Source organism: Triticum urartu, chromosome 5A, assembly GCF_056163025.1.
Source record: "Triticum urartu cultivar PI428250 chromosome 5A, HENAU_Tu73, whole genome shotgun sequence".
NCBI classification, from domain to species: domain Eukaryota; kingdom Viridiplantae; phylum Streptophyta; class Magnoliopsida; order Poales; family Poaceae; genus Triticum; species Triticum urartu.
Window position 1 is genome coordinate 643,105,785 of NC_141877.1, and position 23,543 is coordinate 643,129,327.

Here is a 23,543-nt window from a genome sequence, read left to right on the forward strand (position 1 = left end):
GTTCTGAGTGGGCTCTCACATGTGTCACCTATGTTGCAAACTGCTCCTATGCAGCGCCCCTTGGTTGTGCCTGATGTCAACCTTGAGGACGAGAATGGAGATGGGCTTCATGGACGTTTCTCTCCTCGTGCTGGGGTCAGATCGCCGTTATCTGCTTCTGAGGGTTCGTGCATTGATGTGGTTGTGTCTCCGGTGCTACAGATCATGCCTGAGCTTATGGAGCTGTGTGGGGAATCGACTCCGCCTCTATCCATCGAGAAACTGAAGGTGGACCCCCTCGAGATCTCGGTTGTGGCATTACCTCCATTACCACCCCTCGAGCCCAACCAGATGCTCGACTTCGAGGAGAAGGGGCATTCAGACGTTGCAATGTCTTGCTCGTCCGAGTCCATTGGGCACGTGGTTCCTGTAGGTGATGTGGTTGTCGCACCCAAAGCAATGGCTCGTGTGCCTGGGGCTCTCATAGCGAAAGAGATTTGCGATTTCCTCGCTACCTTGGACGCTGCTAACCCTGGATCCGGCAAGACGATTGGGTGTCTCCTCAAGGAGAAGGTCATCAGGGATAAGAAAAGTGGTGCTACTAGCTCCCGTCCTGTCGTTTTGAAGAAGAAATCAAACAAGTGCAAAAGCAAGAAGAGTGGCGCTATAGAAAAGGCGTCCGCAGTTGCTTGATGGATAGCTCTCAGTGTTTGGACATGCCATCACGGGTGTGCTCAGGTCCGTGGCCTTTGCCGATGTTGGTTCCTCTAGCTACCATGTGGGGGCTCACTTGTGAAGTTGAATTTCATGTGCAAGCGGGTGGTGTGATGGGGGAGTTTGTCTATCTTTCTTTGTGGTCTTGTGGTCTTATGGTTCGGGAGTAGTCTGCTTGTATCATGGGGTTGTGGCTTGGTTGTCTTTCGGGGCCAAGCATGTAACGGTTTTCGCCTGGTTTTCCGTAAATTAACCAGGCAACTCTCTTCTTCTTAATTAATGAATGATGCAAAGCTTTTGCCTTCGTTTAAAAAAAAAGCTTTCCAAACTGTCTGCTCTAGCCGCTAGCTAGCTACCTGTTGGTGAATAAAGCAGCACGTCAGCTGTGCGATCTTTTTCTACTCCCTCCGTTCGCAAATACTTGTCGGAGAATCGAATGTATCTAGACGTATTTTAGTTCTAGACACATCCATTTTTATTCATTTCTACGACAAGTAATTCCGGACGGAGGGAATACTTTTTTGCGCTGAAATTGCATGCATAAGCACCAGGTAGTAAGCAGCATTGTTTAGCTCGGTTAAACTCTAAACTACTCCTGCCATTCCTTATAAGTTTTTTTTAGAGATTTCAATATGCACTATATACGAAGCAAAATAAGTGAATCTACACTTAAAAATATGTCCATATACATTCGTATGTAGCTTATTTTTAAATCTCTAAAAAAACTTATATTTAAGAACGAAGAAAGTAATTAATTAGCATGCATGCTGGCTAGCTAGCTAGCTACTCTTGCCGGCCGGCCGGGCAGCCATACGCAGATATACACTTGTCTTTCACAGTTTGAGGGCCGTCGGGAAAGAGGTAGTATATCTTATATGTGTATTGATCAAGATAAGTGGTTGGTGTGGCAATGTTCATGCTGCCTCCGGAGAAATAAACATGAAATTGGTTTGATTTTTTTTCAGAACAAGAAACTGATTTTGATTTGACCTCTGTTTCTGACCCTATATGCATCAGCACTGACGTACGTAGACACACGACCACTGCCCAGCCAAACTAGCTTAAATCTGGTCCGTGTGATTAGCCAACAAATTCGGCAACCTAAATGAGTCCATATATCAACTCCACGTACGTGTCACCCTTTTCGTCGGTCCTAAATGGTATATAGGGAGTTACTTTCAAGGAAGGATTGTTTAGACTAACCTGGTTGAAAGCTGATGATTATTAGTTAAAAAAGCAGCGAGCGCTGATTTTCATTGATGTAGAAGAAGTAGAGTTTGGATACAAAGGTCAAACTGGAAGCAGAAAATAAACCCTGGCGCTGGGTACCATGGAATTAATAGACACTGGCCAGCTGCTAACAGAGCGATTAATGAAGGGAATCCACGAGGTATGACAAACATTGGCATTGACATTCATCCAAAGCCAATCAATGAACCGTGAGAAAGTTGAGCATAATAGCATGGTTAATAGTATAGTCAACTGCTGGCTATATGATATTGTCATGTCATATATAACTACTACTTATAGCTACTTATACAATAAAGTTAGCTATAAGGTTGTCTACAAGAGAGAACGGACGTTTGGCTCTCGGCCTTCATGAAGGCCTTTATTTAAAAAAAAGTCAGAATTCAAACTTGTTGGTTTAAAAAAATCTGAAAAAATTTGTGCAAGTAAATAATGATGTTATGTGTATGTGTGGAAAATTTCATGATGAAATACGCTGAAATGTGACCTGTACAAAAAAGACAAATTCATTACCTGAGAGGATGAATAATATCGTGTGTTAAAAAGCCTCAGATTTGTCTTTTTTGCATAGGTCTCATTTCAACGTATTTTGCCCTAAAAATTTACACACATGTGTGTTATGCCTCCATGTAAATCTGTATTTTTTTCAGATTTTTTTAAGACATAGAAAATATGAAGCGTGACAATACAAGTACGCACTCTGTAAAGGAATATAAGATTGTTTAGATCACTATAGAGTGAGTAGCAATGAATATATATCGCTAGCTCAATTGAAAACTTACTCTTTTTCTGCCCCCCCCCTCTCTCTTGCACTACCGCCTGCATGCATGTGATGTTATATTACTCCATTTTTGTTATGTTACTTTCTTTACCGCTCGATCGATCGATCCATAGTTTCCCTCGTGTGTCAGCCTGAGACCGACAGCCAGCGCGCTGAGAACAAATCTCATCTCACTGAAAAGCGGCAAACTTTTTGCTGCCCACGGCGACAGAGACGCATTTGCACGGCTTGGTAGCTACCTAGGCTATATAACATCACAGCATAGTGTCATGTACTCTGAAGCTACTGGCGGTGCAGTTAGTTAATCAACTGATTATTTAGAACCAGCTAGCAATGGGCGAAACTACCAGAAACAGGCACGGCAACGACAATGACGACGCGACGGCGCCGCCCTCGCTGCCGGAGACGGTGTACTACGAGGGGTGCCCCGGCTGCGCCATGGAGCGCAAGAAGGAGAACAGCACGGGCACGCCCTACAAGGAGTTTTTCTACGTCGGGGTCACCACCCTCGCCTCCGGTGCGTCACTACTCTACATCTAGACTAGATAGTGTCGTCGCTCTACCCAAGTAGTATGGGATACGTACATTTTAAAAATTCCATATATGCGTTAGAAAAGATCATAACTGTTTCGCATTTTAGATTTGGAAATTATTTTTCTAAATTCATTAAACAGCGTATGATAGCAGGGATAGAACTTGGCGATATATATACGTTTGTTGTTGATTGTTTTTGAGATGATAGCTAACTACTCATTCCAAGTGGTGATTTATATGCATTTGTTCATGATAGCTAGCTAACACGTATTGGTTACATATATATTTTAGTCGTAGGCCATGTTTCTGGCAATTGACAATATCTCATTTTAAATTGCAGCTCTGCCAATATCAGCACTGTTCCCCTTCTTGTACTTCATGGTATGTTAAACATCTCACTTTGATCAGTTTAATTGGTGCCGCCATAGCTTCTTCGCATAACCCAACTAACTAAATTGCGACCTCAGTTTGCTGAACTTGACTGCTTGTAGTATATTTCTTCAGACATAATTTAGCAGATGGCAATCGATATCTCATATATACAGATATATATTGAAATGAACATTTATCACTCTTGCCACCATAGTTGTAACCATTATTAGTCACCACGGCAATAACCACTTCACTCTCATAGGTCTCACTCTGAAACATGGAACCTACTCGTTAGCATTAACTCTCATTATCTATTCGATGCATGGCTTATCGGTATACCATTATCGAACATAAAAATTCCATGGAAACATCATAAACATTGAAAAAACACAAAGGATGGGTTTTCTTTAGCTCTGAGTGAAAAAAGTCTGGGCAAACACCAATAAATCGTCACTCTTTTTTGTTTATGTGTATGCAAACTAAGTTTGACCTTTCTTGACAATAGATACAAGATATGCATGTGGCAAAGAACGAGGAAGACATTGGTGTGTATGCCGGTCTTCTTGGTAAGAAAGTTAAAACTCATTGAATTAACGACATGTAAAAAGTTCCAACATATTCCTGTGGCTCTTCTTTCAAATATACACATATATGTTGATGTCTATGTGCATCACAATGATGCAGAGACCAGGGGTACGTTCTAACCTCCTTTCCGGAATAAAAAAATATGGTATGCTGATGTCCATGTTGTATAGGTGCATCTTACATGATTGGCAGATGTTTTGCCTCGCTGTTTTGGGGTGTGGTGGCAGATCGTATTGGGAGAAAACCTATCATTGCATTCTCCATGTTCTCAGTGTGAGCAAACTTTCCTGCTGTAATAAATATACTCAGTAGCTTTTACGTGGCTGCTTTATAAGCTCGGTAATTCTCCTTCAGGGTCATCTTTAACACTCTATTTGGACTGAGTGAAAAGTATTGGATGGCGATTGCCACAAGAATGCTCCTTGGTTCACTAAATGGCATGCTTGCCCCAATAAAGGTATCCAAGTTTGCCCAATCTAGCATCAGTTATGTCATAGAAGAACCAATATCACACATAGAAAATATATATGTGCGCATGCATCATGACTAATTTTGTTGACTTTTGCAGGCTTACTCAGTTGAAGTTTGTCGACCTGAACACCATGCTCTAGGATTATCAGTTGTAAATTAACATATAACCCTAATCTTTTACATGCATCATCATTGATATTTTTGACAGGGCTATTTAGTAGGTTAGTTCATATATGGTTGCTCTAGTTGACTTTATTCATTGGCTATAGGTAAGCACAGGTTGGGGCATAGGTCTTGTTGTCGGTCCAGCCATTGGAGGCTACTTAGCACAGGTACCTATTTGTTTATCATTTCCCATTACCAAAAAGTAATAAATATATTATATTCTATTCTAACACATTTATATTCTCATTTGCCTGTCAGCCTGCAAAGCAATATCCGAACCTATTTTCTGAGAAGTCTGTTTTTGGAAGGTATGCATGTTGTGTAAATAAGATTTATTTAATTATAACGAGTCAACTTCATGGAACTAACACTATAGGTATTTTTTTTCAGGTTTCCCTATTTGCTTCCATGCCTTTTCATTTCATTGATCGCCTTTGCTGTTCTAGTCAGCTGCATATGGCTACCGGTATGTCACGTCCCCACTAATGCTATGCCCTATAATTTTTCTTGTTCCAATAATAAGTTTCTAAATGGATTTCTCTTATTTGTCAACTTGGAGACATCAGTTTATAGTTTCCAACTCTTAGAATGTCCTTTAAGGTCATAGTTATAAGGTTTGGCACATTTTAAGCCTGAAAATATATCACGACTTCCATTACTCTCCACATCTGACCAACAGATAGGCCACATGTCCTTCTTAATCACATGCATTCGCCTGTAATTGAAAAGGCAACATTTGTACTTCAGATCAAACTAAAAACTGTTGAAGTGTTAGATGGCTTAATTAGGGTCTAACATGATGAGGGACACAAAAACAATTCTCCACAATAAATATTTACATTGGTTTTTACATTAGGCATGCATTCTTTTTATTTTTAGGGAAAGAGGATAAAATTAAATGAAGACAAGCCAAATGGCAAGCTATGTGTCAATTGTTGAACTCTACATTTGCAACCGGTCTCTAATAAATTATTGCTCTGTTATCTCTATTTACTTAATGAGGGTATATCATTTATATGTGACTAAAAATATATCATATTCCCAATATTTTCTACCAGGAGACACTTCATATGCATAAAAACTTAGAAAGGGAAATAGAAATGTCTGGTGATTTAGGAGTTGCTACCCATAGAGAAGTTCCACATTCAGAGAAGAAGAGTCTATATAAGAACTGGCCATTGATGTCTTCTATAATTGCATATTGTGTTTTCACCCTTCATGATACGGCATACAGTGAGGTAACTAGTATTCACATTCCGCTTACAACATAAAAACTAATGAATAAATAAGTAATATATATGTTTTTGTATCAGATATTTTCCTTGTGGGCTGTTAGTAACAAGAAATATGGCGGACTAAGCTTTTCATCTAAAGATGTCGGCCAAGTTCTTGCGGCTTCAGGTATAAGTTATAACCCCAGTAGTGTATATAATCTTATTGAACAACTCTTACATTTAACCTTTTTAATTTATGCAGTTGAGTTCAACTACAACTACTATTAAATGTGCACCACAATATTATGATTGCCTCTAGGATGTTCATAATTATGGAACATTCTGCCATGTATCAGTTTGAAACATGATATTATAGTCAATGAAAAAGAAAAAAAAACTAGATTACTTTTAACCCTAAAACTTTCAAACAGTCCCAAGGGAACCCTAAGTTCACTGAACAATTTGGACCTACACTGACTTCAATGTGGTTTGATGCGGTGTCCACGTGAAGCTGGTTATACTGATGTGGTTGCCACATAGATACGACGAGAAAGTTCGATAATAGTGTGAGGGTGAGGGTGAAAGTATGACAGACGGAGGAGAAGAGAGAAAATAAATTGTTGGTATCAAATATCAGCCCAAGCCCCTTCTCTTTTTAATTTAATTTTGTTATTTTTGAACTTGACTGCAACATAGCCATACATGGCTTGCAGGACCCATTTGCATAAGACCGTTTTAGATAACTGGAACAACTCGAAAACCATACAAGGTTTCACAAGTGAACTATTTGTAAATTCAAGATTTGTTTTTGGTTGTTTGAAAGTTGTGGGACCAAAACGCACTTGGAGCAAAGTTAAGGGTCCAAAATGTAGAGTTCCTAATAATCAAACTAGTTCTACTACTACATGCTACCCATTTTGGACCATTTTGTCTTACTAGTTAAATTCTCGTGGTGTATTATGATCATACAAAACCTTGAATATTAATTTCACATTTGATGTCAGGTGCCGGTCTTCTTTTGTATCAAATATTTGTTTATAGGCATGTCCACAAATATCTTGGATCTATCATTTCATCTCGTATTGCAGCTGTGAGTAGCTGAGCTATTTCCTATGGATCTCACATTTCTTATACATATCCTTTTATTCTAACAATTTCACATGCCCATTACAGGTCCTATCCATACCACTTCTTGCTACTTACCCTTTCATGACACACCTATCAGGGACCAGACTCGGACTAGCTATTTATTGCGCTGCTGTTATGAAGGGTGCTTTTGCTGTAAGCGCCAGCAATTACATCTCCTCATCACAAACATGACTTTATTTATTTCAAACATCACACCATGCATGTTGTATTGATTTTGAGCAATGGGATTGAAAAATGCCAGAAGGTTTACATTATGGTCTAGGATATAAACATAATTGGTCATAATGAAACAAATACAAACATAGAAGTTATTTTATTTTATTTTTATACAGCAATAACATTCTTTCTAACATTACAACTTTGAATTTTTTTATCAGACAACTATCTTAACGGGAACTTGTATTTTGCAAAATAGTGCTGTGGTAAGTATCAAGTCAACCTGTGGGACATTTATATTCTCAATTGGTACTGAAGTTAGCTAACTCGGTTTACTGAAATGACAGTCACAAAATCAAAGAGGTGCTGCAAATGGAATATCTACTACTGCAATGTCCCTTTTCAAGGCTATTGCTCCAGCCGGAGCAGGTGTTCTGTGAGTATTGTTGTAAACGATCAAAATATCTTTTGAACGCAATCAATATGCTAACATGTAAAAGACATATAGCATGTGAACCCAGTGAATCTTGATGGAGCTTCACAAAGAACTACTCCCTCTTTAAAAAATATAAGGTGTATTAGTTTTTTCAAAAGTCAAACATGTGCATGTTTGACCAAGTTTTTAGAAAAAAATCAATATCTACAATACCAAATTGTATCAACACGTCCATCACGAAAAGTATTTTCGTATTTTATTTATTTTGTATTGTAGATGTAGATATTTTATTCTACAATCTTGCATCAAAATTGATACACCTTACATTCTAAAATGAAGATAGTAGTTCCTTGATCCAATAGGACACAAGAGTGTACTCTAAAATATATTAACACATTGGCAATTATACTAAAGTTCAGAGTTGTGTTCAGTAAAAATAAATAAAGGCCATAGCTAAATTAAAACCATATGGTCACTAGTACGCCGACACATCTTTTATAACATTTCTTGGTATTAGGTTCATATGCACACATAATGTATGGATATATATAATCTATAACATATGTTTTGGAAAATTTCAAATGTAGGTTCTCATGGGCCCAAAAGCGCCAACATGCCGCTTTCTTTCCAGGTATGTTTTTAATTTATTAGTTACATTCTTATTTTAGTAACATCGGCTATTTGTTAAAAAAGCTTGCCCCATGTAGTAAACGTGCAATTAATCAATATGGGTACATGCCGTTGCAAAACTAACATATGATTTATTTCTTTAATCATGCAGGGGATCAAATGATATTCCTTATTTTGAATATAGTCGAAGTAATTGGGCTTGTGCTAACCTTCAAGCCATTCCTAGCAATTCCAAAACAATATGATTTCAAATAGATACTGGAACCCCCAAAGGAGTGGAACAATGGATGATGTGAAATATTAGAACGATGTTTTAGCTTGAAAAATGTGTACAAGTCCTACACAATCCTCAATCCATGTACATTATTAAAGATAAGAAATACAAATAAACACACTTCCCATCCTTAATGTAATACCTTGAACTGTGAGATATTGTGTAAACTTTTTCAGATGCAGAGGACTATTTTACTTGCCTGCATCATGTGCAATTGCCCTCTTGCAACCATTATTCCGCTTTCTCCCACTAAACATAAATTAGTTTCACTATCTGTCCTAAGTAAATACGTGAAACAAAAACGTCACCTGCTTATCTTCTTTTAAGCAAGATGGAGTTGTGATAATTATGAAAAAAAGAAAAGTTCACATAAGATTACCCAAGTAAATGTCCTATGGGGTATAGAAAGGGCAATCACCATACAAGAATGACGAAAAGTAGTATTTTGCAAAACATGTAAGCTCAAGAAAATACCATGAGTGAAGGAGGCATACAAAAATCGTCCATGAATAGCAATGCCAATTCTGATGCCTATCAACATCCTTTTCTATGAAAATGAAGCTACAACATTGTTTTGTCTTTCAACTCATCTGAAGTTGCCAAGCCTTACAGCCTTGACATGAGGAAAAATAACAACATTCATTGTTTCAATTAGTAAACTATAAACTATAATGCTAGGAGCCTAGGAGTTTCTATAAACCACCAACTATCATGTAAGAACGTATGCAAAGGATTAACGACAAGGCATGACAAAACCATACCTCTGAACTCTCAAACATAGCTCATGGAAGTTGAGGCTTGATCTTTTTAGTACACTCTAGGCTCATAATTCGGGGATGAGACACGCTACCAACCATATAACTTTCCAGTTGTTAAAGAAACCGATGAAGATTGTTGATTGTTCATACCACGGCACTATCGATGCCATGAAGAAAGTGAGCACAGTCAATTTTGTGTTCTGTCAGAATTTGCCTTCAGTAGCAAGTTCAATAGAGATGGCCTTAATTACCTTCAACTTGAAAATGCTAATAATTTCAAACATCGAAATATATTTCCACTAGGTGTATTTCCACTATGCAGATTCTATAGAGCTTGCATGGGAGAGACAGAGAGAAAAGCAAGAAAACATTTAGAACCAACCTTTTTTTAACATGGCCAACCCCCTTTCCATCAATCATAATGGAAATGTTGTAGGCCCGGAGTTTTAATAGGGACGTTAAGGAAGGAAAACGAGTCCAACACACCGCGAGAAAACCCACTATGCATGCCCATCATCGGGATGTACACTATGGGGATAAAAACTAGACAACACCAAAACTAAGAAACTAGTCCTATTACAAGAAAGAGGATAATTCAAGCAAGGTTCAGACTTAAGCCAACCAACATATATGGGTCACACAGACCAAACACAGAAAATAATATCCAAAATATCTACACCAGGAATCACCAAGCAGACTTCACTCCCCCCAATAGGCCATTGAGCCACCTCGTAGATCCTCTTTAAGTTCATCATGTTGGAGCAAAGAAGCTCTGCCCCCGTCCTGAGCACCTTATTGTCACCCTACTTCTGAAGACCTGCCCAGCAAATAAGAAAAGAGCAAGCAGAGAACAAAATCTCAAATGGGGTATTTATCATTTTCTACTCGAAGGTAGCTCAGTTTCGAGCATTCCATATGGCCCAAGAAATAGCTGCCAGGCCAACAATATAGAATTTTTCCCGACCAAGTAGAAAAGAATAACACTAAGAATAATATTGCCAATGATTATTAGGACATCAATCAAGAACAACTCTAACCGTTCTCCTGAGAACACAAGCAAACGAGAAAGTAAACAAAGGATGATGATAATACTCTACATCTTTGAAAAATGAACATGCCATTTTCTTTACTTCATGACCTTCCTTATCAAAAAAAACATCTAGTAACATTTTCCATGAAAAATATGATTTTTCATAGGTAACTTTGCGTCCCAACTCCATTTATAACTACAAGCACTAAGAGGCTTATCTAACCATTTATACATGGACTTGATAGAGTAGTTAGCATTATTAGTGATACCCCAATACAAAGTGTCTCCTTCAACATTGGGTTCTAGGTTACCAATGCAAGTTATAACTTCTTGACATTAGCAAGCAAGCTCATGACTCAATCTTCTCTAAATAAGGAATCTATATCGACTCGACTAACTTGATTGACAGTACAATCTTGACAAGTACAAATGCCAAAAAGCTGAGGGTATTTTTCACTGATCCACATCACATCCAAAAAGCTAGGCATATTTATTAAAAATATTAGCATCCCCACAAACAATGAGGATTTCACTTTTCTGAAAGTTAACTATCAACCCAGACATCATTTCAAACATGAAAAGGAGCATCTTCAGGTTGATAGCTTTACCAAAATCATGTTCTAAACAGATAATGTTATTGTAAGCATCGTAAAGAACCATGATGCCATTAGGAATAAGGTCAGGGTCTGTTGGGGATATAACTATTTGAGTAAGCTGCCAGGAGGGGCCGGGTTATGCAAATAGGACTCATCGTAAAGGAAGCCCAAGACCCAGCGTGAGGATGGCGGTTCGTAGAGCTTAAGGCCCATAGAGACAAACCACCGTAATGGCATGACTTGTAACATAAGGTAGAGGTAACTAGTCACCGAGCCGGACACTGTTTATGAGCCGGCCGGAACTCTGTAGGCCGGAGGGCGTCAACCCGTGTATATAAGGGAACGACCCGCCGGCGGCTTAGGGCAGGAAACGACCAATCGAGAACCGGGCATAGCGTATCTCCCTCCCTGGTCATCGAAACCTCAAGCAATACCAACCCAACTAGACGTAGGCCTTCCTTCACCGCAAGGGGCTGAAGTAGTATAAACCTCACGTGTCCTTTGTCCCGATTAACCCCTTTATGATTCCTAGTTGCGATGGCTCCACGATTAAGTCCTTGCAAGAGGACATCTGCCGTGACAATTCCACGACAGTTGGCGCCCACCGTGGGGCCAGCGCACGGTGGATTTGAGTTCTTGAAGGGCAGCTTCGAAGGGCTCAAGGGATACGCAGTTGGCCGGATGACCAAGAGTCGTCGCGGCAAGATCTACATCGACGACGAAGGCTGGGGCCCCGACGCCGGCTCAATTGAGTACGGGTACCGGGTCCCCTTTGGCGGAATTCACGTCTTCATCGGCCAGATTGGCGAGCCGGGCCTTGAGCCGGACAGCTGCACCGACCTCGTCGAGACGGCTTAGCGTGCGAAACCCGCCCGAGCTCAACCCGTCATGAAGCGTGCCTTTGTGGGTTGCATCCACGGAGGTGAACTTTCTGAAGGATCTGAAGGTGATGGTGAGCCGGCCGTCCTCTCTGACGGTGATTGTCCGCCGGCTCAACAGATTCGCTGTATCAAGTTCAAGATGGTGTGCTTGGGGGCTGTTCCGATGGCAGCACTATTCCGGACCCCTCAGAGTCGCCAAACTGGGCAGGAGTCTTCATGGCTGGTACTCAACCCGGCCAAAATTCTACGGCTTCAGCAGCGATAACGTCCGGGTTAGGAGCAGCCGGGGCAGGAGGCCCTGTGCGCTCACCGGCTCAGGTACTGATGGATCTCATGGATAAGCTTACGGCCTTGTTAACTGCTACAGTCGTCCCTGCGAACCAATCTAAGCATGAGGCGGAGGTGGCACAGGTTCGCGATGAGATCGCCCGGGCCAAGGAAACCTTAGCAGCTGAAGATACTAGATTAACCACAGAGCGGGCGGCTTTGAACGCACGGGCGCAGCAACTTCAGGCAGAGGCCTTTCAGCTCACGTTGAGCTTAAACGCATCTAATGAGGTAATGAGGAGGAGACATCAGAAAACTCAGTCCCGTTTACCTCAGATTTATGATCCTCGGAATCTCTTTGCTACACCCGGGGCCTGCCCAAGTAACCCGTCAGGTGCAAATCAGTTTATGACATCCGGAGCAGGAGGCCCAGTCCAGCCTCCGGTGACGGCGCCTCTTCACGGCAATATGGCACCGCCCCATCACGTACCGATACCACAGGGTCACTTCTCTAACCCCATGGAGAACTTAATTGCAGCATCAACACGTTTGGCGGCTCTCCCAGTAGATGGTGATGATCCAACAGTGGTGGAAACCCGAAGGATCAGGGAACTTGTCCAAACAGCCCTGGCTCAGCAAGAGACCTACTCCTACATCCGGGACAGAATTCACTCAACTCCTCCGCCTTGGTTAGCTCCGCCTCGTCAAAACCGGAACCCGAGTTACAGTAGACATATGGAGTCAGAGGCCTTGTCAAGTAGCGCTCAGCGCCGGAACCAGCCCGACGGGTATAACCCGGTTCAGGATCGGATACGTCAGGAGGACGAACGGGCGGCTCAGCTAGCGGCTCAGCTAGCAGCCCAACAGGACTCACTAGCTTATCCGACGAATTCCGTTGAGGCGTGTATTGCTACTAGAACCGGAGGAGTTCCTTGTCTGGTACCCGCTCTACGTAATGTACGTCTGCCCAAGGATTTCAAGGGACCTCGAAAGGTGCCGAATTATACGGCCGATTTACAGCCTGGGCATGGATTGAAAGTTACGAGATGGCCATGGAGCTGCTGGAGGTTAGTGATGAAGCGATGGCTAAATACTTCACCATGATGTTGGACGGAACGGCCCGTTCTTGGTTAAAGGGTTTGCCACCCAATTCCATTAGTTCATGGGCGGAGCTAAAGGCCCGTTTCATCCAGAACTTCAAGGACAATTGCAAACAGTCTATGTCGATTGTGGACCTGAAAAATTGTAAGCAAGAGGAAGGTGAATCTATGACTCATTGGGTGCACCTGAGGAGAAGCCCGATAATACTTATTAGACTATTCACTTTAATGGGTCCAGACAGTTGAAAGGCTCGGGGGCTGGAGTCGTGTTAACTTCCCTCGAGGTGACAAATTTTGTTATGTGCTCCGGCTTATGTTTCCTTGTACTAACAATGCAGTTGAGTACGAGGCCCTCCTCCATGGTCTTCGGATGGCCAAAGAGATGAACTTGAGCCGGGTAAGATGCTTGGGAGACTCATACCTTGTGGCTCAACAGGTGTCAGGCAAGTGGGACTCTAAAGATCCCCTTATGGCTTACCATCGTGAAGTTGATGCTGTGGCTGGGCATTTCAAGGGTTATGCGGTGGAACACATTGATCGAAGGAAGAATGAGGCGGCTGATGCCTTAAGCCGGCTGGGGTCTCAGCGTAAGCCGGTGCCGCCTAACACCTTTCTTGATGTTTTGCATAATCCTTCTGTTAAGTTACCTACAGAGGAAGATCTGGCAATACCAGACCTGGAGGCATAGCTGGTGGCGGCTCTCCATGTTATCCCGGATTGGACAGTGCCTTATTTGGCTTACATGACCTGGGGAGAGTTGCCTGAAGATGAGACCTTGGCAAGACAAATCGCCCGGCGGTCCAAGTCCATGACAATTGTCAATGGCGAGTTACATCACTGCAGCGTCACTGGAGCATTTCAACGTTGCGTATCACCTACAGAGGGTCAGGAGATCCTTCGTGAGATTCATGAAGGCGATTGTGGTCATCATGCCGGCTCAAAATCTCTTGTGGCCAAAGCTTTCCGTCATGGGTTTTATTGGCTGACGGCTCATGCTGATGCAGAAGACCTGGTCAGTAAATGTGACGAATGTCAGAAATTCTCACGACGAGCCCATGTGCCAGCTCAAGAATTAAGGATGATTCCAATTACTTGGCCGTTTGCAGTCTGGGGGCTTGATATGGTCGGGCCTTTCAAAAGGTCTAAGGATAAAAAGACGCACCTCTTGGTAGCGGTTGACAAGTTCACAAAGTGGGTGGAGGCGGAGCCAGTCAGTAAGTGTGATGCAGCCACGACGGTCCAGTTTATGAAAAAGGTGATTTTTCGCTTTGGTTTTCCACACAACATTATAACTGATAATGGCACTAACCTCTCCAAAGGAGCTATGGAACAGTTCTGTCAACGAGAGCATATCCGGCTTGACATTTCAGCTGTGGCTCACCCTCAATCCAATGGTCAAGCAGAACGAGCTAATCAAAAAATCTTGAGGGGTATCAAGCCTCCGGCTCTTGGTCCCCTTGCAGCGGACGCCGGGTTGTTGGGTGGAGGAGTTACCTTCTGTACTTTGGAGCATCAATACTACACCTAACAGATCTACGGGTTACACGCCTTTCTTTATGGTGTATGGAGCAGAGGCAGTCCTACCAAGTGACATCCATCATGACTCACCCCGTGTGGCGGCTTATGTTGAAGAAGACAATGAAAAAGCTCGGCAAGACGCACTTGACCTGTTAGATGAAGAGCGAGACTGGGCAATAGCCCGCTCGGCGATTTACCAGCAAGACCTGCGCCGCTACCAGAGCCACCGAGTTAGGTCCAGAACCTTTCAGGAAGGCGACTTAGTGCTCTGACTCATCCAGGATCAATCTGACATGCACAAGCTATCCCCTCCTTGGGAAGGACCCTTTGTGGTCAGCAAGAATCTGAACAAGGGATCATACTACCTTATCGACGTTCGGGAGCACAAAGACTCATGTAAGTCGGAGGAGGAGACCCGCCGGCCGTGGAATATCGCTCATCTTCGGCCTTATTATACTTGAGCCATCGGCTCTAATGTGTATATACTTATACTATGTATATTACAATAAAGCAGGACCTCTGTCCTTTTTTCCACTCCCAAAAAAGGTTTATGTGTTTTCTTTGTCAGGTGGTGGAGATAGCCAAGGAGAAGCGGATCATATCTGAATCCGGCTTTCCTTTGGTCCGTCTTATGATCATATCTGAATCTAGCCGTGATCACTTGGGGGCTTTCTGTTCAAACATAGGTCGTATTCGAACCAAAGAGAACATAGCTGTCGATACCCACTTGATCGGCATACTGCCAAACCCACTTGGGGGCTTCTTGATCATATTTGAATCATAGCTTAACCCCTTTGGGTCTGACGTGGATCGTATTTGAATCAGCATCATTAAACAACTCTTATGGTCACTTGGGGGCTTCCTGTTCAAACATAGGTCGTATTCGAACCAAAGAGAACATAGCTGTCGATACCCACTTGACCGGCATCGCCACAGCCACTGGGGGCTAACAGATCGTATCCGAATCTTAACTTAACCCCTTTGGAACTGTTCACTGATCGTATTCGAATCAGAAACCCTTGAATTTCGTTCATCATATTTTACAAGTATCAACATTGGATATCTTGCGACCCTCTTGAAAATACAATGGAATACATTGTAATCCTCTAGGATTAATATTGGTTACATCAGGTTGTTAAGTACCAGGTGAACTTTTATGTGCCAATTTTCAGGAGTTAAACTTACCCTTAGGGGTTGGCTTATATAAGCCGGAAAAGCAGCCGTAAGCATCACAGGGCAATGCAAGACATTTCTGCAAAGGACATAACAGATTCATATAAATTACAAAGTGCATAGTGACGGCTGCTTATTCAAGTATTAAGGGCCATAAGCATGCGCAAAGGCATAGCAAAACTCAAAGTATTTTCTACTCTGTTACAAGACTCCCCGAGTCTGAATGATGCGGCATTGTTTTTCCAGAAAGACATAAGCAGGTGGCGCTTGGCAATCTACTCTTGGGGTTGACTTGAAGCTTCCGGGTTATCCTTCTCCGCCTCTCCACGGGCTGCTTTGTCCTGGAAGGATGATGAGGCCCAGTCAATGCCACTCAAAGCCTCAAACTCAGCTTCATCATCTATTAAATCGGTTGGGTCGACTTCAGGGGCAAAGGTGTGCTTACGGATTGGAGGAATCAAGCTGACATTATCATAATGCGGCGTGGGGATTCTCCGGTTCTCCTTGTCATTACCCGACTGACACTTGGTGAGGTCAGTGTCTTTCCAATTTGAGTGGCCACAGGGCGTATATCCCTCACGCAGGTGGTGAAATCCTTTTCATCAAATGGAGTGCCATCCTCCTTTAAACTTGGATACCCAAGAGCGATGTCGGCCGGGTCTAGCTCTGGTAACCAGGATTTGGCCCGACTCAAAGCGGCTATTGCTCCGGCTCTTGCAGATGCTCATCTTAACTCTTGGATTCGCTGAGGTAGCACAACAAGCCGCTTCAGCACATCTTGCAGGAGATAGGGAACATCATTTTATAAAGCCACAATGGCCAGAGCACGTTGTGACCCGGTATAGAGCTGTTCCACCAGAGTATAAACCGCCTTCAGCTTGATCACCATGTTCTGCTTGAGATTTGTGCTCCTGGGGCCTGCGTTATTTAGCATAAGGTGAGACGGTGGAAACAACTGAAATGGTCATTAAAGGAGTTTTGCGGTGTTTAAGGTTTAAGTAAGTCACTCACCAAAGATTGATGAGACCATTCGAGATATCTGGCGCTTTAAGCCAGACAGTTCGGCCGTTGCTTCCGCAAGCGATGCCTCTGCTGTCTCGGCCCGGGTCACCAGTGCGTCCTTTTCATCAGCCCAGGTTTTCTTCTTTGACTCAAAGTTCTTCTTCAACTTCTCTTGTTCAGAGACACTGAACTCAAACTTGGAGTTGGATTTCTGGATTTCAAGCTCTTGAGCTGCCAGGCGATTCTTCAGTTCAGTAATCTCCGACTCAAAATGATTTATGGTGGCCTACATTGATGCCGGGTTATAATCAGAATTACTTTAAGATCATATTAAGTCCCAAGAACTTTGCAAGCAAAGGTACTTGACACTTGGGGGCTAATGTATACTGAAGAACTTTCAATTACTACTCCAGTTCATGGAAATTAAGTCCCAAGCACTTTGCAAGCAAAGATGTTTGGCACTTGGGGGCTAATGTGTATCGCAAGTGCTACAACAGGGTTAAATATCCTTTTCCTAAGCCGGATCAGCAGTGCTAGGCAGTTTTCTAAAGTCTACAACATATTTACTTATAAGCAATAGACTTGGGGGCTGGATCAGTAAGTATGGTTAAAGAAAGCTAGCATAAGTCATACCTCAGATTTTTGCTGTATCTGCTTCACCATGTCAATTTCCAGGTCACGACTGCTATGTACTTGATTGATATAGCCGGAGACGATCTCTCCAATACTCAAATGAGTGTAGTCAGTGACGTCTAGCTTGGCCTTTCGGTGTTCTAACAATTCCTCTTTAGCAGAACACTTGGCAAGTATAGTTGGTTGTGCCGGCTCAACAAACTGAGTCTTGAGAATCTCAACTTCCGGATCATCTGCCTTAGCGGGGCTAGGAGCCTCCGGGTTATCAGAATCGTTGAGGGTTTGCTCAGCAGACGGGTCAGAGGAAGATACAGGAACTTCATGAGATGGTTGAGGCAGCGGCTCGTGAGCAGAGGCGTCAGGAGCAGCTGTGCCCAGCTCCGATTCAGTCACAACCAGCTCTGGGATGGCTTATTCTTTTTTGCCTTTTTGCTGGGCTTTACTTGCACACTGTGGGAAAGGTAGACAGGTTAAATACAAAAATATGAGTAAAATAAAGCATAAGGTACAACAAGTTTATATTACCCGGGAGCAGTTTTGAAGGCCGGCATGTTGGACTGCATAGACTCACCGGAGGAAGGTGAAGTATCCTGATAGTTGGAGTCAGAGGAATTGAGAGGCTGACGAATGAAACCCGCCAAAGGAAAAAGAAGGTGTAAATCGGAGATAACCTCAGCCTGGCGCTTCTTGGACACATCAGGTAAGCCGGAGGAGAGTTCCGCGTCTTTGCTGGTCCGGGTCTGCCTCCGGCTCTCATAAATCTGTCGCTTCAAAAGAAATTGAGGGTCTTGGTAAGCTAAAGGATGTGAAAATCTTACTTTCCGGGTTACTCTTCGGATTTTCAACCTCGGCAAAGGCTCTGAGTCGGAGGAGATTATAGTTACCTCTTCTTCAACGGCTTGGCTGTTGCCTGTATCCTCCTGAGAGGAATTAATGTCAATAACATGATGACAAAAGAGTCAGGGGAATTAGGAGTTACCTCTTCTTCATCATCATCATCAGTATCATCCAGTTTCATCATATCTGAGGCACTGGGTTTCCTCTTTCTTGAAGTTCCAGTCTTAGCGGTTCGTCTTTCAGCTCTTTTTGCTACTCTGGCTTGTTTGGCAGCCTCATGGTCATACTTGACCTTCCAGAAGCCGCTATTTGCCTATGAATAAGGATAAAGGGTTATGAGTAAAGGTAAGGTATAACATAATAAAGATAATTGTGGAGGATAATAACTTACTGGAGGGGCCGGGTTCTTCTGGCAAAAAGGTAGTAAGCCGAAAGCGTTACTATTCACTGTGCCCTCTTTCAACAAAGACTGAGTTGTAGCTTCCACTACGTCATCTGGTAAGTCGTCAGGACTATGACGCTGAGGGTCATCTTTCTCGCCTGAATAATTACACATTAAGTCGGGGCGGCGGCTTAACAGAATTATTCTCCAAGCAACCCAGACTCGGACCAAGTCAACGCCATCTAAGCCGTTCCCTAAAAGAGCTTTACTCTTCTTGATCTTGGGGGTGAGTGGCAGACGTTCAATAGCAGTCAACTTATCCGGCAGCGGGTGAGTAGGTTCAAGGCGCAATGCACGGAAGCCGGGCAGCGGGTTTTCACCAGCCGGAGAAGTATCTTGGCAGTAGAAACATGTCTGGTTCCAGTCCTTTGGATGACTCGGCAATTCAGCATAAGGGAACAGGCAGTCTCTCTGCCTTTGGATCGATATGCCACCAAGCTCTAGACTGGGCCCGTTGGCCCGCTCATTCTGCCGGTTCAAATAGAACAATTCCCTGAACAAAAGTAGGCTGAGTTCTTCTCCAAGGTAGACCTCACAAAAAACTTGGGAATTGCAGATATTTGACACGGAATTGGGCCCGATGTCTTGAGGTCTTAAGTCAAAGAAGTGCAGAACGTCTCTAAAGAATTTTGAACCGGGAGGAGCAATCCCCGGCTCATGTGATCGGTAAAAATGGTCACCTCCCCTCCCTTGGGTTGAGGTTTCTCTTCAGACAGTTCAGAAGCACGATAAGACATGACATCCTTCTTGGGCAGATGGCCAGACTTTACAAACTCGGACAGTTTGCTCTCTGTAACAATGGATGGGACCCAGTTGTAGGTAACCGGAGGTTTAACAGCTTTGGGTGCCATTGGGTAAATTGAAGCCTACAACAAGATAAAGGAAATTTTTCCGGTTTATTATAACCCGGAGAATAAACATTATTGGGTTATTTAAGATGGCGGCTTAATAAGGGGCCTAATGACATACAGGTAACTATGTGATAATGTTTAACAGCTGCAGGTATTAAAGATGATTAAGGTTTTCTTAAGTCGCCAGAGGCAAGCGGTGCTGACAGCCGGTATTATCTTAAACCGGTTACACGGACTACTATGGCTGAAACAGAGTCAACAGACGCAGTTTTTGGCTAAGTGTGGAACAAACAGGTTTCACAAGTTGCAATCATTATTTTGGATCAAACGATGCTCTGGAAAGGAAAATATTTCTAGACCTAAAATAGTACAGAAAATTTCATATACTCGCGGAGGGCTTCCAAAACAAGGGAAATGAGATCTGTTCTCATACAGGATAAGCACAAACATTTTCCGCAGCAGTTCTAAGTTATTTTTATAATCTAAACAAGGCATTAGAGGTGAGAACTAATGGAGGTTTGCATCGGGCGGTGATGAACGACGACGAACTCAAGACGGTTTCAATGCAGATCTGAGAAGGGGGAAAAGAGGAACTCACAGATGCGGAAGAACTGCGGAGGGTCGCCGTCGTTTTCTGGTCAGAATCAGGGTGATGCAGCGGCCTGAGTCGGTGAAGACGAGGGGGTCGACGACGGTGGCAGCGGAGCTTGAGCAGCAAAGAAGGAGGTGCGAGGAGGAAGACGACTGAAGGAAATGAAAAAGACCTAGGTCACATCTATTTATAAGGAGGGGCCGAGCAAGACGGCGCGAGAAACGAGGAGACGGAATATCATTTTACAATGACCCCGACGCCTCGATTTTCGGGATGGTCAGTTAAGGCAAAGATCCGTTGAAGATATGATGAAATAAGATAAGGATTTAATTAAAAGATGATGTCACGGTGGGTTAACCCGGATCCAAAAGATGACGTCACAATGGGTTATGACCTTTTCACGGACAGAAGACAGAAGGACTGATTCTTAAGGTATTTTAAGATTGACATGAACCGGTCCAAATCAATCTGGGGCCTAATGTTGGGGATATAATTATTTGAGTAAGCCGGCCAGGAGGGGCCGGGTTATGCAAATAGGACTCATCGTAAAGGAAGCCCAAGACCCAGCGTGAGGATGGCGGTTCGTAGAGCTTAAGGCCCATAGAGACAAACCACCGTAATGGCATGACTTGTAACATAAGGTAGAGGTAACTAGTCACCGAGCCGGACACTGTTTATGAGCCGACCGGGACTCTGTAGGCCGGAGGGCGTCAACCCGTGTATATAAGGGAACGACCCGCCGGCGGCTTAGGGCAGGAAACGACCAATCGAGAACCGGGCATAGCGTATCTCGCTCCCTGGTCATCGAAACCTCAAGCAATACCAACCCAACTAGACGTAGGCCTTCCTTCACCGCAAGGGGCTGAACTAGTATAAACCTCACGTGTCCTTTGTCCCGATTAACCCCTTTAAGCTTCCTAGTTGCGATGGCTCCATGATTAAGTCCTTGCAAGAGGACATCTGCCGTGACAATTCCACGACAGGGTCCATGCCCACAAAAAATACTATTATCTTGAGCATTTTTAAACATTTTGGTCAGACACTCAGCAACAAGGTTATCACACCATAATTGAGACACTGAACTGAAGGAAATATGCCCTAGAGGCAATAATAAAGTTGTTATTTTATATTTCCTTATATCATGATAAATGTTTATAATTCATGCTATAATTATATTAACCGGAAACTTAGTACATGTGTGAATACATAGACAAAACAGAGTGTCCCTAGTATGCCTCTACTTGACTAGCTCGTTAATCAAAGATGGCTAAGTTTCCTGACCATAGACATGTGTTGTCATTTGATGAACGGGATCACATCATTAGGGAATGATGTGATGGACAAGACCCGTCCATTAGCTTAGCATAATGATCGTTAAGTTTTATTGCTATTGCTTTGTTCATGACTTATACATATTCCTCTGACTATGAGATTATGCAACTCCCGAATACCGGAGGAACACCTTGTGTGCTATCAAATGCCACAACGTAACTGGGTGATTATAAAGATGCTCTACAGGTGTCTCCGAAGGTGTTTGTTGGGTTGGCATAGATCAAGATTAGGATTTGTCACTCTGAGTATCGGAGAGGTATCTCTGGGCCCTCTCGGTAATGCACATCACTATGAGCCTTGCAAGCAATGTGACTAATGAGTTAGTTATGGGATGATGCATTACAGAACGACTAAAGAGACTTGCCGGTAATGAGATTGAATTAGGTATGATGATACCGACGATCGAATTTCGGGCAAGTAACATACCGATGACAAAGGGAATGCTGTATGTTGTTATGTGGATTGACCGATAAAGATCTTCGTAGAATATGTAGGAACCAATATGAGCATCCAGCTTCCGCTATTGGTTATTGACTGGAGATGTGTCTCGGTCATGTCTACATAGTTCTCGAACCCGTAGGGTCCGCACGCTTAACGTTCGATGTTGATTTGTATTATGAGTTATGTGATTTTATGACCGAAGTTTGTTCGGAGTCCCGGATGAGATCACATACATGGCGAGGAGTCTCAAAATGGTCGAGAGGTAAAGATGCATATATTGGAAGGTTGCATTTGTACATCGAAATGGTTCCGAGACGTTTGGGCATTTTTCCGGAGTACCGGGAGGTTACCAGAGCCCCGGGGAAGTTAATTGGCCTTCGTGGGATTTAGTGGAGAGAGGGAAGAAGGGCCACGAGGTGGCACACGCCTCCCCCCAGCCCAAACCGAATTAGACTAGGGGTGGGGGAGTGGCCCCCTCCTTCCTTCTCCTTCTCCCGTCCTTCCTTTCCCTCCGGTGGAAGAAAGGAAAAGGGGGGCCGAATATTACTTGGACTGGGAGTCCAAGTAGGACTCCTCCCTTGCCATGCCCAACCTGCCCGACCTCCTCTCTCCCTCCCTCCTTTATATACGTGGCCAGGGGGCACCCCAATAGCACAACAGACAATCTCTTAGCCGTATGCGGTGCACCCCTCCATAGTTTAACACCTCGGTCATATTGTCGTAGTGCTTAGGTGAAGCTCTGCGCCGGTAACTTCATCATCATCGTCGCCATGCCATCGTGCTGATGGAACTCTCTCGTCCTCAACTGGATCAAGAGCTCGTGGGACATCATCGTGCTGAACGTGTGCTGAACAAGGAGGTGCCGTACGTTCGGTACTTGAATTGGTTGCATCGTGAAGACGTTTGACTACATCAACCGCTTTACTAAACGCTTCCTCTTTCGGTCTACGAGGGTACGTGGACACACTCTCCCCGTCTCGTTGCTATGCATCTCCTAGATAGATCTTGCGTGTTCGTAGGAATTTTTTTGAAATACCGCGTTCCCCAACATCAAGTGTGCCTTTGTGAAATTCGCTAAAAATATGTATCAAGTCATTTTTCACAATATCCTTTCGATAAAAGTCTACATGTATATTATCTAGTCCAATGGCTCTATTTGATTCTATTGGAAAGAGAGCTTCTTTCATTTCGGTCTTAGTGGACTCCCTGATCAAAGAAAATTATCAGTATCATTTAGTTTCTCATCGTCTTTCCACGTATCAGAGTTCATATGGAATGAGTTTCGAAGAGAAGGCCCGAACATGATTTTATAGAACTCATTGGCATGAGCAAGAAGGTTTTCTCTTTTTTCAACCTCAACATCGCCACATCTCAACACATGA

At 43.2% G+C, this 23,543-nt stretch overlaps 1 protein-coding gene across 1 annotated transcript; it reads left to right on the plus strand.

The window, feature by feature from the left end:
- The first annotated feature begins 2,986 nt into the window (after positions 1-2,986).
- LOC125506339 (protein ZINC INDUCED FACILITATOR-LIKE 1-like) lies at positions 2,987-8,912 on the plus strand. The gene is made up of 17 exons (XM_048671179.2): positions 2,987-3,239; positions 3,597-3,637; positions 4,134-4,194; positions 4,384-4,486; positions 4,568-4,670; positions 4,782-4,835; positions 4,954-5,016; positions 5,108-5,157; positions 5,240-5,315; positions 5,908-6,087; positions 6,163-6,250; positions 7,068-7,153; positions 7,237-7,344; positions 7,590-7,634; positions 7,716-7,804; positions 8,392-8,435; positions 8,586-8,912. Exons 1-17 carry the CDS (start codon positions 3,056-3,058, stop codon positions 8,687-8,689), a joined length of 1,479 nt encoding a protein of 492 aa, XP_048527136.1. The 5' UTR covers positions 2,987-3,055; the 3' UTR covers positions 8,690-8,912.
- Positions 8,913-23,543: the final 14,631 nt, after the last annotated feature.

Excerpts from the sequence above, each read along its gene's own strand:
- LOC125506339 (XM_048671179.2), top strand. The coding sequence starts at position 3,056 with ATGGGCGAAACTACCAGAAACAGGCACGGCAACGACAATGACGACGCG. Across the intron at positions 4,195-4,383 it reads TGTGTATGCCGGTCTTCTTG|GTGCATCTTACATGATTGGC; the intron begins GTAAGAAAGTTA and ends CATGTTGTATAG. Across the intron at positions 6,251-7,067 it reads CCAAGTTCTTGCGGCTTCAG|GTGCCGGTCTTCTTTTGTAT; the intron begins GTATAAGTTATA and ends ATTTGATGTCAG.